This window comes from Orcinus orca, chromosome 19 (assembly GCF_937001465.1).
Source record: "Orcinus orca chromosome 19, mOrcOrc1.1, whole genome shotgun sequence".
Taxonomy (NCBI): Eukaryota; Metazoa; Chordata; class Mammalia; order Artiodactyla; family Delphinidae; genus Orcinus; species Orcinus orca.
This window is the reverse complement of record NC_064577.1, coordinates 3,289,321-3,306,747: the sequence shown is the minus strand read 5'-3', so window position 1 is coordinate 3,306,747 and position 17,427 is coordinate 3,289,321. Positions and strand designations below refer to the sequence as shown.

Genomic DNA, 17,427 nt, shown 5'->3' with positions numbered 1-17,427 from the left:
ACTTCAGTTCCCTCAAAGCAAGACTTAAACATATATTTTTTCTGATATAGCTTTTGTTGGCTTAGACTCAGTACTTAATCTTAAGGTGATGGGAGTGGATGGAGGATAGAAAGACACTATACAAGTAAAAAGGAAAACTGACACCTAGGTTATTTTTCAGCAAATGCATTCATTCCAGTGCATCAGAGGCAATATTTACTAATCTTTCTTGACCTAGAAATGACACGTGCAATATTTTATATCTCTAAAGCTCTCCAGTTTCATGGCATGATGGTCAAGAGTGAGGGTTCTGGAAGCAGATTGTTTGGGTTAGAATACCAGCTCCATTACTTATCTTGTGCAAGTTACTTAACAAGGTTTGCCTTTGTTTCTTCATCTATAAAATGGGAAAAATAATAGTTACCAACATCAGAGGGTCGGTGGGAGGTCTGAATGAGTTGGAATTGTTAAAAGCTTAAAATACTGCCTGGCACATAGTAAGTACTTAATTATTATTATCAGTATTTATATTTATGCACTGGTGTCCATTCCTATTTATCAAAACTCATTGGATGAGCCCCTATTCTATGCCAGGCACAGTGACAGACACCTCAGTTGCTAAAACAAATCACCCATCATCCTTGCCCCCAAGAGCTTACAGCCAAGTAGAAAGAAAAAGACTTGATGCTGTGACACCAAGTTGTAAATCTGTATCAAATTCAGGGAGTCTCCGAATTCAGAGGAGAAAATAAATTACATCTTTATGTACATTAACCTCTAACTGAAATTTAGCATTTCCTTCAACTACTAATATAGGTAACAAATCACAGTAGTGTTAGCAATGCCTGCGGCTTTGTTTCCAAGAGAAGTTACAGATATTTTCATATCACATTACACTTCTTGCAGTTACCTCAAAATATTATTTGCCCTCATCACTGCTTTGAAATTATGATAGTCATAAGACTGACCTGCTGCTAGATCTTATTTAGTAAATTTAAAAAGAAGCACCTATATTAACACATCACACCTTTTTTGGTTTCCCTTATAATCCAATACATTTTATATTTGTGCATTTACAAAACAAACATTTCATAGGCTTCATCAGACTGCCAAAGGGGTCCATGGCACAAGAAAGGTTAAAAATCCCAGCAGAGAAGTCTGTGTAAGGCCAGGTGGGGACATTGATGAAAAAGGGCACAATAGGAAGGAGTAAAAAATGATTTTTTTTTGGTAAGAGAAGCTAAGTAGTCCTCAGTTTTTAAAACATACTTAACAGTCAACTTGAGGTACTAAAGATAACTTTATTCTGATTGCAAAAGTGCATAGAAATTGAATTTTAAAAACCTGGTCCAGAGACTTCCCTGGTGGTCCAGGGAAGTGGTTAAGACTCCGTGCTCCCAATGCAGGGGGCACGGATTCGATCCCTGGTCAGGGAACTAAGATCCCGTATGCTGCATGGTGCAGCCAAAACCAAAACCAAAAACAAAAACCTGGGTCCAACTCACAGCTCTGCCACTAAATGAGCAAATCAATTAACCTCTCTGAGACTATGTTGTCTTCTGTAAAATGAAAATAGTGCCAATTTCATAGGATCATTATGACAAAGTGAGGTAATATACATAAAAGCATACTCACAACTATAAAGGTCAAAACGATTGCTCTTCTTCTTTCCTTGCACGTATATTTAGTCCTGTGCTAGGAAATATAAAAGAAATGAACAGTGGCCTTTGCTTTTTAGGAGTTTACCAATTCCAAATATGCGTGAAGGCAGAAACAAACAAAACCCTGGAAAGCAATTCAAATTCAGTGTGAGTTAGGGGACTAAACATACACCTGTCTTTGACAGTGAATTGGCATTGAAAGTCTCAAAAACTGTTACCACACCAAACTTAAAAATAACAACACAAAATAAATAAGCTGGCCACAGAAGTGACCAATACTGAGGTGATATACAGACATTTTACCTATAGGACAGAGTCTGATTAAGAATACTGTAATGTAACCAAGAAAACCCCTCAATTAATTCTAATTTGTCCTAGGGTATAAGGATTTTTTTTAGTGTTCTACATACATTCTCCACAAAGGAGAATACAAAAAGGGAGAATTTGTTACTATGCCCCTCCCATAGAATGGATGGGTTTGATTCTCATGACCAGTACTGGTAAGCGACTGTACGTTAAAACCATGTCCATGCTGAAGCCTAGAACGCTACCATGGCATTCCTAAAGGAAATACCCTTTAAGAACATCCCAACTCCTTTGGCTCCATTTTTCTGTTCATCAAAGATTTATGATAACCTGTGACTCGGTCTTTTTCTTTGACTGTACCTGTATCTCCACCCTCCCTTCACGCCAAAGAAGAACCCTGTATAAATGACGAAGACTGGTAATTCTGCCAGTTACATTTACTGTTAATTAATAAATTAGCATTCTGGTTTATAATTTGATATCTTGTGATTTGCTTAGTGCGCTTTAGTTCTCCAGACCTTGACTGAATTGATGAAACTTCATTTTCTAACCCTGTAAAGCTAAAGATGAGCAGTTTAGCAAGATCTAACACCCCACAAGCCTCTAGGGGTGGCACTAATCAGAGAAGGCTTATTTGACAAATCTAAAGAACAAAACAAAACCTCTTTTTTTTTTTCTTGGTAGGGGGGAATGTTTTCTAAAATATTGAGTACAGAACAGTATAACAAACAAGAGAGCATTCTGAACTTTTTGTCTGACTAAAAATATAGACTGTACTTAAAAATCAGCAACAGGTATACTTAATTTCAGATGTGTTCCTGAAATGCCAAATTTTATACTACAAGGCGTCATTTGTAGAGCTCACTTTCTTATGTAGTAAATGCATTGTAAAATCAGCACTTTGGTTATTTAAATAACCATTCCAAAGATGCTTGCTTTGTAAACAGCGTTTTGAAGTGAACTATAAAGGGCTCAAAGCAGGCATTTAAAAAATATTACTGAAAGTATGAAACGGCTCTGTGTTTACAGATTGGAATTTTTGAAGATAATGTTTCATTTTAATGTAACACAAGATTACAGGATTTGATTTGGAAGAACATCTTTAGAGATCATCTTGTCCGACCTGAAATTCAAATCTTGAAGAGTATTAGCTCAACTCCAAACCCGTCCGGGCCTATGCATCTCTCTTTTTAAGCGAGACCGGCTAACACACCGGATCCCCTCTCCAGTTTTTGAGCGCAAAATGGGCAGGTTCTCAAGATGGGTGTAGGTACTTCTAAGAAATCATCCAGTTTGTCCCTCTGGCCACTCCTGTGGTGTCCGGGAATCAAAAAACCTAAGTTTTGGTTCCAACACGTTGAGAAGCCACAACCGCTCTCAGTAACGATCCTGATGCCTCACCGCACCTACAGAAAATCCTTTTCCTCATTTGATAGGACATTCCTGCTCCCTAGAAATCGCTCCCTTTAGTGGAGCCCAGCGGCGTCCGAGAGCAGCAGCCGCAACCCGTTGGCTGCCCCCAGTCCTCTCTAGGGCTCGCTGGGTGGGATTCGGCCAAGGGTGGCTTGAGGCACGTGGTGGCGAGGGGACCGGGGAACAGATCCTCGCCCTGAGAGCCCCTCAGACCAGAAGCGACCCGACCAACCCCCAGGCAGGCCCCTTTCTGTGAAGTTAGAGACTCGATGATCCGGCATGGATCTCAGTTCATTTAACAAGCCCCTCGACCCCCCAGCACCCGCCTCCCCGTTCCTCAGCGGCCCGCCTCTCCTCAGGGGTCCTGTATCCCCCGGGGGCGGCGACTGACGACGCTCATAAGGCGAGAAACGGCTCCCTAAGCCGCTCGCTGGGTCCCTCTCTCCCCACAATGCACCGGGGCCAGCAGGAAGGCCGCTCCGACCCCTAATTTTCCCGCGAATTCAGTTCAAAGAGGCGGCCGGGCCCGCGATCGGCAGCGCGCACGGGCCAACCAAGCCGCGCCTCCGCGAGAAGCGCCTCCGCGTGACTGACGGGGGAATCCGCGGGCCAACAGGCTGGGCGGCCGGGCGGCGCGCGCTCCCGCCGGCCAATCAGAGCGCCGGGCGGGGGAAGTGGGCGGAGCGAGGCCAGGCTAGGGTGAGCGGTCTCCCGAGCGGAGCGGGGCTCTCAGGAGGAGACACTTTTTTTTCCTCCCTCCTTCCCTCCTCTCCTCCTCCCTTCCCTTCCCCTCTCCTCCCCTCTCTCCTCCTTCCCCCCTCGGTCCGCCGGAGCCTGCTGGGGCGAGCGGTTGGTATTGCCGGCGCTTACTCTCCGGGGCCGCCCGGCGGGTAGCTGGCGGGGGGAGGAGGCAGGAACCGCGATGGCGCCTCAGAAGCACGGCGGTGGGGGAGGGGGCGGCTCGGGGCCCAGCGCGGGGTCCGGGGGAGGCGGCTTCGGGGGTTCGGCGGCGGTGGCGGCGGCGACGGCGTCGGGCGGCAAATCCAGCGGCGGGGGCTGTGGAGGCGGCGGCAGTTACTCGGCCTCCTCCTCCTCCTCCGTGGCGGCAGCGGCGGGGGCCGCGGTGTTACCGGTGAAGAAGCCGAAAATGGAGCACGTCCAGGCTGACCACGAGCTTTTCCTCCAGGCCTTTGAGAGTGAGTGTGATGAAGGCTTTGAGGGCAGGAATCCCCACTCTTGCAGCGTTAGGGGGCCGGGACACTCGTGCTGGGACCCCCTTCCTCACCGGTAGTCGGTTTGATTCGGGAGTGGAGGGCGAAATTGAGGGGGCCGTTCCGCCTTCCGGGGTTACGGCTCGAGGGGGCCCGAAGTCTAGGGCCTTTGGGGGAGGTGGACTAGGGGGTCCAGGTGAGGTTCGTGCCTCCCCGAAGATTTACACGCGAGCTGAGGCATGGGGCCCCGCGTTGAGAGCAGGCTGCTTTTTAGGTGGGGAGGTCACAGTTGGACTGTACAGTTGGATCTACCGTCAGATCTCAGGACTAGTTCTTGCTTTCTTTCATGCCTTCCGTACTATAGAAGTACAAGGCTGTCGGTTGTAGGTTTAGAGGAGCAAAATTAAGCCTGTGAAGAGAGGAGTGCAGTAAAATCGACCAAATTGTCATTAGTCTGAAATGCCTTCGCACTAACTTGGTGCATTAACATGGCACCTTTTGATGCTCTACACCTTTCACATCTTTCCACCCGTTTCATGGGTACGTAAACTGAGACAGGCAGTGTTTAAGCATCTTATTTCTCTCTAGACGATTTCGGAATTCTGCCCGTTTGTAGTTGTCTTAATTTCGGGCCATTTTCTGATGTCAGTTTCTGTTTTTAAGGTCTGTTTGGAGGGCAAAGCTACGACTTAATTTGGGAAGGGGGGCAAGGTGTCTGGAAAGAAACAATAGAATATATAAGAAATGTCATGACTATGAGTAATCTGAACTGTTCTTTAATGAATATTACATCCTGATTGTTTTCCTCTTTGCTTTTGTACGGATGTTGTAATTTGGATGACCTTTAATAGCTAGATATCTTACAGAGACTTGAATAAACTCAGCTCTACCACTCAATGTCTTTATTTACAATTTTTTTGTGGCATATGTTAAGGGCATGGTATCAGCTGTTCTTGGAAAGATGTATTACGTTGTTTAATACCCTTCTTTCATTCTCTCTCATTAGTGCTTCATGAAATTCTAATTGGAATTTAATACAAGGAATTTCGGGTTTTATTGAAATTAGTATTGAACCTGCTTGAGAAAGATTCACATTATTCTAGCGTTTGCTCAATATACTTTCAGAAATCTGGAGAGGCTTTCAGTTGGAAATAATGGTGGAGAACTAAAGCACAGTGATGACAGTAAACATACATGTTTGCAGCCTTTCTAAAACATCTCATCTCCTTTTAGTTTATTTGAAACTAAACTAACTGAAGATTAAGTGGAAATTTAAAAAATTCTTTCTAAATGTTGTGAGAAGACAAATCCTGCAAGAAAGTTTTAGCTGTTTTGCTCTTTTGATGAGTACTTTAGAGAGATGAACTGTCATTAAGAGTTAGATATGGTCACAAAACAACTTGATTCTTCTCTAATATTAATCTTAGTTTCTGAGAAGTTTATATGCTTTGATGTATTTACCAATATAGTTAGTCATATTAGGTCATTTTTATACTGCTTTATTTAAAGAAACAATACTAACAGGTCATTAATGTACCTGGTATTATGGTACTTGTATATAAAATATTTTCTATCTGTAACCTAAGTCCTTTATAACAAGATTTTAACTAAACAGCATTAAAAACACTCTGGGAATCTGTTACTTTAAAAATATGTGTTGAGGTAGTATTTACATACTGAGGTAATATTTACACTGAGCAAAATAGAAACTTGAACTATAACTAGCAATATTCATCGAAAATTTTAGCTAACTTGTGTCTTGGATTTCACTTTGATTATATCTGTATTAGGACATCTATCGAGGTAACGGTTTTATTCCATTTCGGCTGACTACTGTACAGACTTCTGAAAAGACCAGTTAAAAAGTGAACATTTTATTTTGTTATTTGGCTTCAATAAAGAGTTCTTTTACTGAATCCAACTACCTCATTTTAGCTACTTTTTAGAAGTAGATAGGTTATAAATAGTTTAAATTAACTAAGTTAAATGAATGTAACTGCTTCTTTTCAGTTCTGCATACAGACTGGTTTTAAAATAGCTACCTTAGAAATGTAAGGTTTAAGAACTAGATTGTAGAGAAACTTTAAATGTAGATGCGTTTTGTGAATGTATGCTGTATATTGAATGTCTTTTGATCTAATTGTGCATACTTATTTTCTTGATGTAAATATTCACTACATAGTTTCACTAATAGGTTATTGGTTTATATTGGTTATAACATGGGCTGGGTTGGTATTTTCTTAACAACTTAAGTATGAGTAAATTTAGATAACTTTGGATTTTGTTTCTGTTACCTAGAACCAACGCAGATCTATAGGTTTCTTCGAACGCGAAATCTTATAGCGGTAAGTAATCAACAAAATTTACTGATATTATTTTTTTCCTAGAATTTCATCTATTTAATTTTAATATTTTAACTTTTTTTATAGCCAATATTTTTGCATAGAACTCTTACTTACATGTCTCATCGAAACTCCAGAACAAACATCAAAAGGTACATTTTATGAATCTTATTTCAAGTTGTTCAAACCATGTTAAAATTTTGTTTTAAAGTATGATTTCTACTGAAAGATTAAATATGAAAACTGAGGTGAAAGAGTGAATTGGTTGCAAAGCGATTTTTAATAGTATCATTTTTGTAAATCCCAGTTGATTGCCAGTTTTTTCCTAACAAATGATTTGGTAGTGGAGTAAATGAAGTGATTTTACTGACTAATTTTTTTACTCTGTGCTAATAGTTATTTTCAAGTTTGGTAGAAGTTGAGGATTTAAATATTTACTAACGGGCTCATGGGAATTATCTTTGATACATAAATTTAACAGTTAATGTCTGAATATTTCTTATATGTTCTAACAATAAAGAATTCACTTCTATGATGATAGGTTCAGAAAGTCTCATTTTATATCTTTGGTGGTTGTCTTATTAAAAGGGAAATACTTTTGAAGTCAGTAGGAGGAATGTCTTTAAAAATTTCTTAATCCTAATCACCTAGTCTTAAAGTGGAATCTGAAGGTGTCAGAGAGCTTGTTTTTGCTTTGTAACATTTAACCATATATAATTATAGAATGGTAGTTTCTTGTTCTGCGCCCATGATTATTTACTGAACATATCAAGTGAAGAACTTTAAATTTAAAGGAGAGAACCTCTACTAAGCATTTGGTATTGTTATAGTCTTGACTTTGTAAAACCATTAAGCTTTTCAGTAAACTTTGAAACTAAACTCCTTTGGAGACTCCTACTGGTTATTAAATAAGCACCGCGTTTTTTACAGCGAGACATAGTTTAGCTTTGTAGATATATCTAGATGTATTTTTGAAGGATTGAAATGTTACAACTCTTTGTCATCTGGTAATCTTTCTGAATAGAGAGAGAGAGAGAGAGAGAGAGAGAGAGCGCGAGCGCGCGCGCATTGCATTTAACGGGTGAAACCTGCCAGGTGCCTAAATAACTAGGAAGAAGGTGATGGATTAGGCAGCAGAATTATGTCAGCTCTTTACCTGTCTGCTGTATGCCAGGATTCAGGAAACTTTCTCTCTAAAGGACCAGATAGTAAATATTTTAGGCTTTGTGGTCCAGGAAACGGAATTGAGGATATTAGGTAGTATGTAGGTACTTATACAAAAAGAGAAAATGAATATCAACAAATTTTTTTATTGATGAAATTCAAAACATAATAATTGAGTGCAGTGTTTCCTTTTTTTTTTCTTTTCTTTTTTTTTGGTGGTGGTGGGGGGTGGTTGCTGTGCAGCTTTTGGGATCTTAGTTCCCTGACCAGGGATTGAACCTCGGCCCTGGCAGTGAGAGCGCCAAGTCCTAACCACTAGAGCCAGGGAGTACAGTGTTTTGTAATATGTGCCTACTAGTGAGAAATGTGGGATTCTTTTATTTTTTCGGGGTGGGGTGGGAGGGATAACATTTAGCTTAATTGGGATTTAGAGTTAGTATTCTCTGTTATCAAATCACTTGCAAATGTTTTATCTGTAAAAACCATTCTTAGGTCATAGGCTGTGCAGAAAGAGACAGCAGCCTGGATTTGGCCGATGGTCCATAATTTGCAGACCCTTGATTTACTCTATAAAACTAGGAGAATTTGATTAAGTAGTAAACTTTTTCTTTTAGTTTTTTTTTTTTTTTTTTTTTTGCTGTACACGGGCCTCTCACTGTTGTGGCCTCTCCCGTTGCGGAGCACAGGCTCCATTGCAGTGGGCGCAGGTTCAATCCCTGGTCAGGGAACTCAGATCCTACATGCTGAGGTGCGGCCAAAAAAAATTTTTTTTAAGTACTTCAGTTATCATCTAGAATGCTGCCCGGTTTTTGTTTTTTTTTTTTTGCGGTACGCGGACCTCTCACTGTTGTGGCCTCTCCCGTCGCGGAGCACAGGCTCCGGACGTGCAGGCTTAGCGGCCATGGCTCACTGGCCCAGCAGCTCCGCGGCATGTGGGATCTTCCCAGACCGGGGCACGAACCTGTGTCCCCTGCATCGGCAGGCGGACTCAACCACTGCGCCACCAGGGAAGCCCCCGATTTTAATTTTAAAGTGATAAAGTGTTTTCAGAATAAATTTGAGTTTAATCCATAAGTGGATTAAAAAATATACATCATATTTGTTTATTAGACTATTTGACTGCCTCATTGTGGGATACATTTCTGTTGTCTGCTAATGAGTGGAGGCAATTTTAAAAGCATGGCAGTAGAAATGAACTTTCTTAATTTAGTACCCCTTAGGTAAAAAATTGTCCTTTGGGACAGTTCCGAAGCAGTTTGCCAGCCAAGAAACATATACATTACATTTAGTTTACTTCTGTGTAAAAATGCGTTAGGAATCACTTAATTCTTTTGTTGTATGCCTGGCGTATATAAGACAATAAGACTGATTTTTAACAAATTATGCTACAACTTAATATCTTCAAATGAGCGCTGTCCTTTTCAAAGTACTTGGTGAATTTGGAAGGTGATGAATTCAGCCCAGTGATAGTAGTCTTTGTTCCAAATGTTTTTGGAACTGCTTTTACAGAATTGCTTTTAGTACAATACCTTTGCTCAGAATGTTTTTGGAACTCCTTTTGTACTGTTACACAATAACATAATATTCATTGTTGGAGTACATTTATCACTCCTTTTGAAGTTGTATAAGCAGGTGTAACATTAAATCTGATAATATTTGTTAAACTTGCCTTTTACTTTAGTTGCACTTCATAGAGGTATTCACATTCTGTAGGCTGACACTACACTGGCACAGTGGAAATACTGGTGAGGACAACGGCATCTTTTATTGAATCCATTTTAGTAGGTTTTATGTAAGCTGTTTCTGAATCCTCCCCAAAAAATTCCTTGAATTTTAAGAATATTCTCCTTTATGATGACCTTTTTGATAACTATTTCCCTTGTTAAATCTGAGCTACAGTAGCAGTACCTTTCTAAAGAAACAAATACTTGGTGTTGGGAGGTGGGGCTGCTTTTATGTAGTTGCCTATACAGTTTGTTTTTCCTAAGGAATGCTGGGTTACCTGTATGATCTATTCAAATGGCTGTTAATATCCAGTTTTCCTATGTACAACTCCATAAAGTTGGAAGAGGTGAACCTTGTGACCTACAGTCTTAACTTTTCTTCCTACAGACAGGGTTTCTTCTTAATCATTACACAAAGATAAACATATTATTCTAAAAAGTTTTCAGTAACTTTACAACCCTCCTCAGTAGTACATTTCAGTATTTATACTGAAAAGTTCTTTGTAACTAGCCTAAAAGAATCCTACATTTTTCTTCTTTCTTCTCTCTTATCTATGGAGATTGAAAATGTATTGCCTGCCATCCTTCATAAAGAACTCCTTACTATGCTTTATTGGGTGAGACTTTGATATTGAGGTTTTCAGTAACTCTAAAGGTAAAGAGAGAAGCTTTTTTATAAAAAAGATCTTTTGTTAATGGAGGCTATTTATTCACCTGAAATATAGATCATATCAATTCTGCTCTTCCTATCAGTGTTTGACTACAATATATTTACATTAACATTTCTCTACTGATAATTTTTATTATAGTAGTTGAGTACAATAGCTGTTTTTGAGGAATGAGCATATTAGTAATTTCTAATATCTGAATTCAAAATTTACAAGAATACATGAATCTTTCCAAGTTCTAAATTTGAAGAAAATATATGAGTATAAATAGAAATATTTGTTTCCAGTTAACATATATGGGTCTAGTCTTTCAGCTTCTAGAAAATGTATATAGTAGAGCACCTTAAGAACTAAGATGAGGCTTGTTTTAGAATCCATTCATTCTTAAATTGCTTGCTAGGTGTGTGGTTATTCTTAATATAAGCTTCTATTTTATTGGAAATTACTTTTTTCTCTTAAAGTTGTTAAGTTAAAAGCTGCTAATTTTGTTATGATTTGATGGGTATGTCCTTTAAACTTCAAATTTTTTTCATGATGGTGACAACCATCTCTTTAAAATGACATACTTAACTTTAGCCATTGCTGCTAATCTTTGAGTGTGTTTTACTAACTTCATATTTGTTCTATGGAATATCCATATTTGTCAGGTTACTTAATGGAAATATGAGTGTTTCAAAATATACATAATTTGCATTTGTTTGGCTCAGTCCAACAAATGCTTGAACACCTACCAAGTATAAGGCAATATGCCAAGCACTATGTGGCTTTCCTTGAAGAAAACAAATCTCTGCCCTTCAGGAGCTAGTAATCTAGTAGAAATAAAATATTTATGCAAGTTTCACATTTAGGAGACTAAATGTCAAAATAAATGTAAACCAAGTGCCATAGGTAGGGAAAAATCACTCTGGTTTGGGAATAATTACAAAAGGTTTCGTGGAAAAGTTAGCATTTGAGATGGGACTTGAAGGCTTGTTTGCTGTATTACAACATACACTGTCTCGATAGTATTCATTGTTATGGCTAACCATCCCATAATTTATCTTATTATAAATAAAATCAGATCTCCAACTTGCCTATTATAGTGACAATAAAGTGTAATCTGTTTGTTTTTCCCAGTTGAGAAGTGATTATTTTGTTTATCTGTTTCTTCCAGGAAAACATTTAAAGTTGATGATATGTTATCAAAAGTAGAGAAAATGAAAGGAGAGCAAGAATCTCATAGGTAAGATAACCTATAAGTTTACATTAAGTGACATACTTGAGGAAAGAGGAAAAAGTACAGAGATCATTTTCCTAGTGATCACCTCAATATTGTAAGGAGTTAGAATGAACCTTAGATGTCAGTTGGTCCAAACTCATACACAAATCAGGGATTACTTCTTCTGTAGCATCCCTGGCAGAGAATCAGTTCTTAAGCTTCATCTTGAATATCTCTAATGCTGGGAACTCACTGTTTTCTAAGGCAGTTCTGTTCATTATTGTTTTTCTCTACTACCAATTTCTTGCATTCTGAATCAAAGTTTCTGTAACTTCTGTAGTTAGTATTAATCCTACTACCTCATCTAAAGAATGATGGAGACTCATTTTTTATGGAATACTCAATGTATACGCTAGGTGCTGTGCCAGGTGCTTCACAACATCACATCTCTTCTAAGTAATCATCTACAATTCTGAGAGAGGCTCTCTCTCTTTTTTTCCCATCTTGTCCTTGCTCTTATTTACATCTTTCAGGCAAAATATTCTTAACTTTAGTTTATATTTGAAATATGTTTATCACATGATAGTTTCAGAAACCTGGCCCTTTGGATGGAATCTTATTGTCTGTTTTCACATGTGTTACCCAGAACTAATCCCTAAATGTTCTGACTAGTCTAATATCTGCCTAGGCTACACAGTATGCTTCCATTTCTCGACAGTATGCTTCTATTTATTATTTCATATGTAAACTAAAGAAAGTTGAATATTATTCTAAAGAGAAACAGGGACTTGGGTGGTCTTTGTTTATTCATTGACTACTTTTAGGAAGAATGTAGAACTAAAAATACTAGATTAAAAAAAAATGGAATTGGGAAAATTGCCACATGGATTTTTCTTTTTCTCTTGAAGTTTTAAATCATATCTTACCAATTTAGATAGGATGTACACTGACTTAATGATGCTTCATTTATACTTTCTCATTTTTGTGACTAGTATAAGATATCATTTTTCAATTGCTTTTATTTTAAGTTCACCTTTTCAATTAGGTTATTTTGTTACTGGAATTTTTTTATTGCATTTAAAAATTTTTATATCAGTATTCGCAGTCTTGTAGAACTGAAGTGTAATTTATATTTCCATATCTAGGCAATCTTGATTTGTAAATAAACTTTGATAGTCCATTCCCAAATCTTTACCTAATCTATTATTGCCCAAGGAATACCTTACAATACAGGTTTATAAAGACTGGGAATATTCCTAGCGCATGCCCTCTCTATTCTTTGCTTGAATTTCTATTCCAGATCGTTGGCTGTTCACCTACCCTGGACAGAGCTTTTGGGATCCTCAGGGCCTTTTTAACTTAAAGTATAAAGCTGTAGTCAGAGCCTGACCTGACATCCTCACTTCTTTTCTCATAAACACCTTAATAGTTTGCCCTCCAGGTCTTTCAGGGCTCATGTGAGAAGGAAGAATGAACCAAGAAGAAAACTTGACCCTTTTCTTCATCTTCCCCATCAGGGTTCCACCTTCATCACTGCTAAACCTTACTACTATCTCATTGTGACACTGGCTTTGATAAATATTACAGAACTTCCTTTATAGTGTGTGTTGTGAGGAAGATAGATTATACTGGTCAATTCTCTCTGAATAATCACTCACCCAATAATTATATTTCTTTTGACCCAATGGGTTCAATAGCTAGGCCAGTACTATGACAGGGGTATTGTTAACCAACTCACAGAAACATCAGAGGGTTGCATAGAATTCCTGCTTGTAATTTTGAAAAACAACTTTTTCATTCTCTAGGATCTAGCTGGGACCAGTGAGTTGGTCATTTCAACACCCAAGATCTTTTTTTTTTTTTTTTTTGAAACAGACCTAACTCTGTTGGAGCTGACCATGCTTATTTAATACCCAGTGAGGCACTTTAGGCCCAGGAGGTACTGAGTTACTGTACTAGGTGCTTCAACCACCCCCTCCGGCCCCCATCTTTATGAATGTCTCATTGTTGCTCCCCGAGTCACTAAAGTTAATTGAGAAATTGCTTCATTTTAAGTTTACCCCCAAGGCCCTATATTATTAAATTTCTTCAGTGTATTTCTCATCTCAGATTAGGCATAATTGGTTTAGTAGACCAATAGGTCTACTAAACTTATCACATAGGATTGTAAGTTCTTCTCTGGACACCAGTATATAATGCCAGCATTTTAAAACTTTACTTGTAAAATCTATGGGCAAATTCTCTGAGAGAACAAAATAAACCTTCGTTGTTCCATGTCGTTAATTAGTAGACATTAAAATCTTTAATCATATACAAAAAGGTATTTCCATCTATATTTTTATTCTTTACCATCTCAAACATAGATATCTTGTTCAGTTTAATTGGATCCTGGGTCTGTTCAGTAGCTACTATCTGGATATCTTCCACTGGAACTCATGTTCTTTTAGTACTTCCACAGTTTTAATGTCTCCACTCTCAAACCCAATGTATTTCATTCTCAGAGTTCCAGGAGAATATCAAGATACCCCAAATTTCTGTAGTACTACAGCCCAAAGCTTAGAACAGTCAAATGCCTGACCTGTTTATGACAGTTGTAGTGACTTATAAACAAAACCAAATTCCTGGCATTGTCTGTGCAAAATAAAGTTGGTGTCCCAGGATCTTTTTTGTGTTTTATACTCTAGATCTATATTTGTCTTACTTGTCGCAGATAATGGCAGAAATTTATTAGGGGAAGGAGCTGATAGAAAAAAGAAACATGGGACATTTCATGGTTTTCACTTCTTTAAGGTATCCATTTGTGACAGTAGACCAGAATTGCATTTGTAACCTTAAAACTCAACCATAACACCCACCAACTATGAAGATTGTTTCTTTTCTTGAACAGTGGCTTCTGAAAACTCCACAGCAATTAGCAAATTTTAGAAATTCATAGTGTTCACACTATTTGACCAGGTTTTTCACATAGTCTAGTGACTAGACCTCTAGTCTCCAGGTTTTTCCTAATCTTTCTCCTTGCTCTTTTGGTGTGGTTATGTATATTTAAAATATCTTTATTTTCTTTTTAGAATTTCTGATATAATGCCTTATATTCTATCTTCTCCGTCTCTTGTTTCTGGCATGCCAATATATTGTGGGTTTTGAATTTATTTGGAGTTTTGACCAAGCACCATGGTTTATTGGTATAAATCTCTGATCTTTCTGTAGTTCTCTGTTCTAGCAGGATCCCAGGGGGTCTCTTGGTCTATTTATCCTACCAATTTTGGAATTCTCTAGTCATATCTCTTCTAAGTGCATCTCCACTGACTGAAAGGTATCATGAAAAGATTCCCAAATTGGAATTGCTTCCAAAAGTATTTCCTGTGGTCAAATTAGAAGCATTTCCACTTAATCATTTTCTGTTCCTGGTCCACTGTTAGTAGCTGGAGAAATCCCCTCCAAAGGTAACTGAACTAGAACATCTACTAGATATATTTTCAAACCTATGTTTTTAGTAGGTTGATAAGGTAAAGTACCTTTCATCACTTTTTGTTGTTGTTATTACAACCTAAACTTTTGAATTAGTAATCTTCCTTTTATCATCTTTTTGTACTGTAACAAAGTCTGGGATTTTTTTCTGGGATTCCCATTTCCTTAGTGTACCATGTCCCAGACACTATACTAAGTCCTAGGGGATATAATGATGAGCAAAACAGATGAAGACCTTGCCTGTATGGAACTTAACGGCATTTAGGAGAAAAAGACATAATTGTATAATAAATATAATTATAAAATAAGTGCTGGGAAAGAAAAGTACACATAGGGAAACTGTGGGTGTATAAAGCAGGAGACTCAGCTCTTGTTTGAGAGTTGGATTTGGAAATAGTGATGTTCAGTGAGGGCTTCCCTGAAGAAATGAGCTTAAATTTGAAACATGAATATAGGAGTAAAATGGGGATAGAGGGTGAGCAAATAGGTGATTCTTGATAAAGGGAATATTATACATAACCTCATTTGAGGCCAGAGTCGCTGACTAGAGAGAGTAGGGAGAGTGACATTTGATGAGGCTAGAGCAGATGGCCATGACCAGATAATGCAGAGCCTCGTAGGCTATTTAAGGATGTTGGTCTTTATCCTAAGAAAGCCATAAATTATTTTAAATAGATATATTGCATTAATGGGGTTTCCCTAGCCACCTCTTTTGTAGATTTAGCTGCATTTTTAAAACTTCAAGCTGCTTCGTAAGTTGATTGTCTTTTCCATCATAATAAGATCTGATGTCTTCCTCCCTCCCCTTTCTCTTTTTTTTTTTTAACAGTTCCGTCTTGATTGTCAGTTTTGAAGTTGTTTTCAAATCAGCATCTTTTCAAACTTAAGTTTTGTTCGTTTTTCAGAATCTGGGCCATAGATTTCTTTGTACATACCTACTCCTGAAGATGCCTTATCATTCACCACTGAACGCATAGGCTTCTTAAAATCTAAGTATTTAAGAACAAATTTTTTTCCCCAAAACAATCATATCTCTATTGACTTTCTTTTTTACTGAATGCAGTGGCTGTTTTTTTCACTCTTAAAGAAAATAAACATCTTTTAGAAACAGCTCGATACATACAGTGTTCAGTGTGAAGCAATATACTAATAAGAACACTAGTTATCTTAACATTTACAGTTTTCATATATATTATGTATATGTATACATATATACACGATATAATGAGGCCAGATAGGAACAAATTTTTAAAATGTTCCTTCTTGTATAATCTTTGGCTTTACAATAATCCCTTTATGTTCTGTCTACGATACTTCTGGGAGGTGATTCATTTTTATGTAATGGACTCCCACCCCTCATTCAACTTTATCTTCTCACTGCAAAGTGTTCTCATCCTTAGGTCTGAACCTGGAAAGAGACATTGGATTCCAGAATAATGGGCTTGATGCAGTCACCAATTCCTCAGCTTTATAATACATCATAGCATGAAATGTAATAGTGTAGATGCCAAATAGCTTATCATCACACTTGGGCTATTTTGAGGTGATACCGCCATGACCCTAGAAATGAAGCCTTACACCTGCCACTATCAGATTAATGTGTACAAATTCAAGGCACTAATCTTGGTTTCTTTCCTGCATAAAAATGTTTGTCCTTCTGTGGGATCTGGCTGTTCTTAAAATTTGAGTTTCCTCTCATCTCAAAATGTTAGTCCCTTATGAATTTAAATTTACTTAACCTTATTCTGCAGACTTTAGAATTGTCAGGTACTTGTGTTTAGAATCTTATCCCCAAATTTCACATTCCCCCTCTAGTTTCCTATTGCCATATTGCTTGCTTCCTAAGATACAGATAGGGAACACATCACAAAGATGAACCAAATCCTTATCTGATATCTTACCTTGATCATCTAAGCTAGATCCTTTGCTGCCTAAAACTAAATAGGCCTGACCATGTTTCTTTCTTCTCTTCTTCTGATCCAGTTTAACCAGTTAAAATGTGGACACGGTAACCACAAGAGAGGGAAGAGGGTAAATCAAAGGGAAAGAAAACTGCCCTTTTTCCTTGGACTCAGCCATCAATTAGGCCTCACTGTTACATTTTATTCTAGGTACATATCAAGAGTGTTTACTTTTAGGAAGGGAAGGAGGAGGGGAAATTATGCATAGCAAATCACATTCCCGTTTGTTTTTTAAGTTGGTTAATTGAAATTTGGAATTCCTTTTCTCAAAGAAACGTTATAATGGTGGCTGAATGTGCTTGCCATCTTATTTAACTTGTAGCAATTAAAAC

General features: G+C 38.1%; 1 protein-coding gene across 5 annotated transcripts in view; it reads left to right on the top strand.

The window, feature by feature from the left end:
• Positions 1–3,758: 3,758 nt before the first annotated feature.
• The window catches only part of SUZ12 (SUZ12 polycomb repressive complex 2 subunit), a 39,524-nt gene continuing 25,855 nt past the window's right edge, over positions 3,759–17,427 (top strand). Inside the window, exons 1-5 of one of the 5 annotated variants that reach the window (XR_007473377.1) lie at positions 4,054–4,555; positions 6,869–6,915; positions 7,000–7,064; positions 9,758–9,821; positions 11,622–11,690. Coding sequence is in view for 4 of the 5 variants with exons in the window: in XM_004267166.4 (XP_004267214.1) it covers positions 4,282–4,555; positions 6,869–6,915; positions 7,000–7,064; positions 11,622–11,690 (455 nt within the window). In the remaining variant the exon portion in view is untranslated. Of the gene's footprint in view, positions 4,556–6,868; positions 6,916–6,999; positions 7,065–9,757; positions 9,822–11,621; positions 11,691–17,427 lie in introns of those variants that run through there. The other 4 variants (XM_004267166.4, XM_049701799.1, XM_049701798.1 and 1 more) reach the window with 4 other exon arrangements.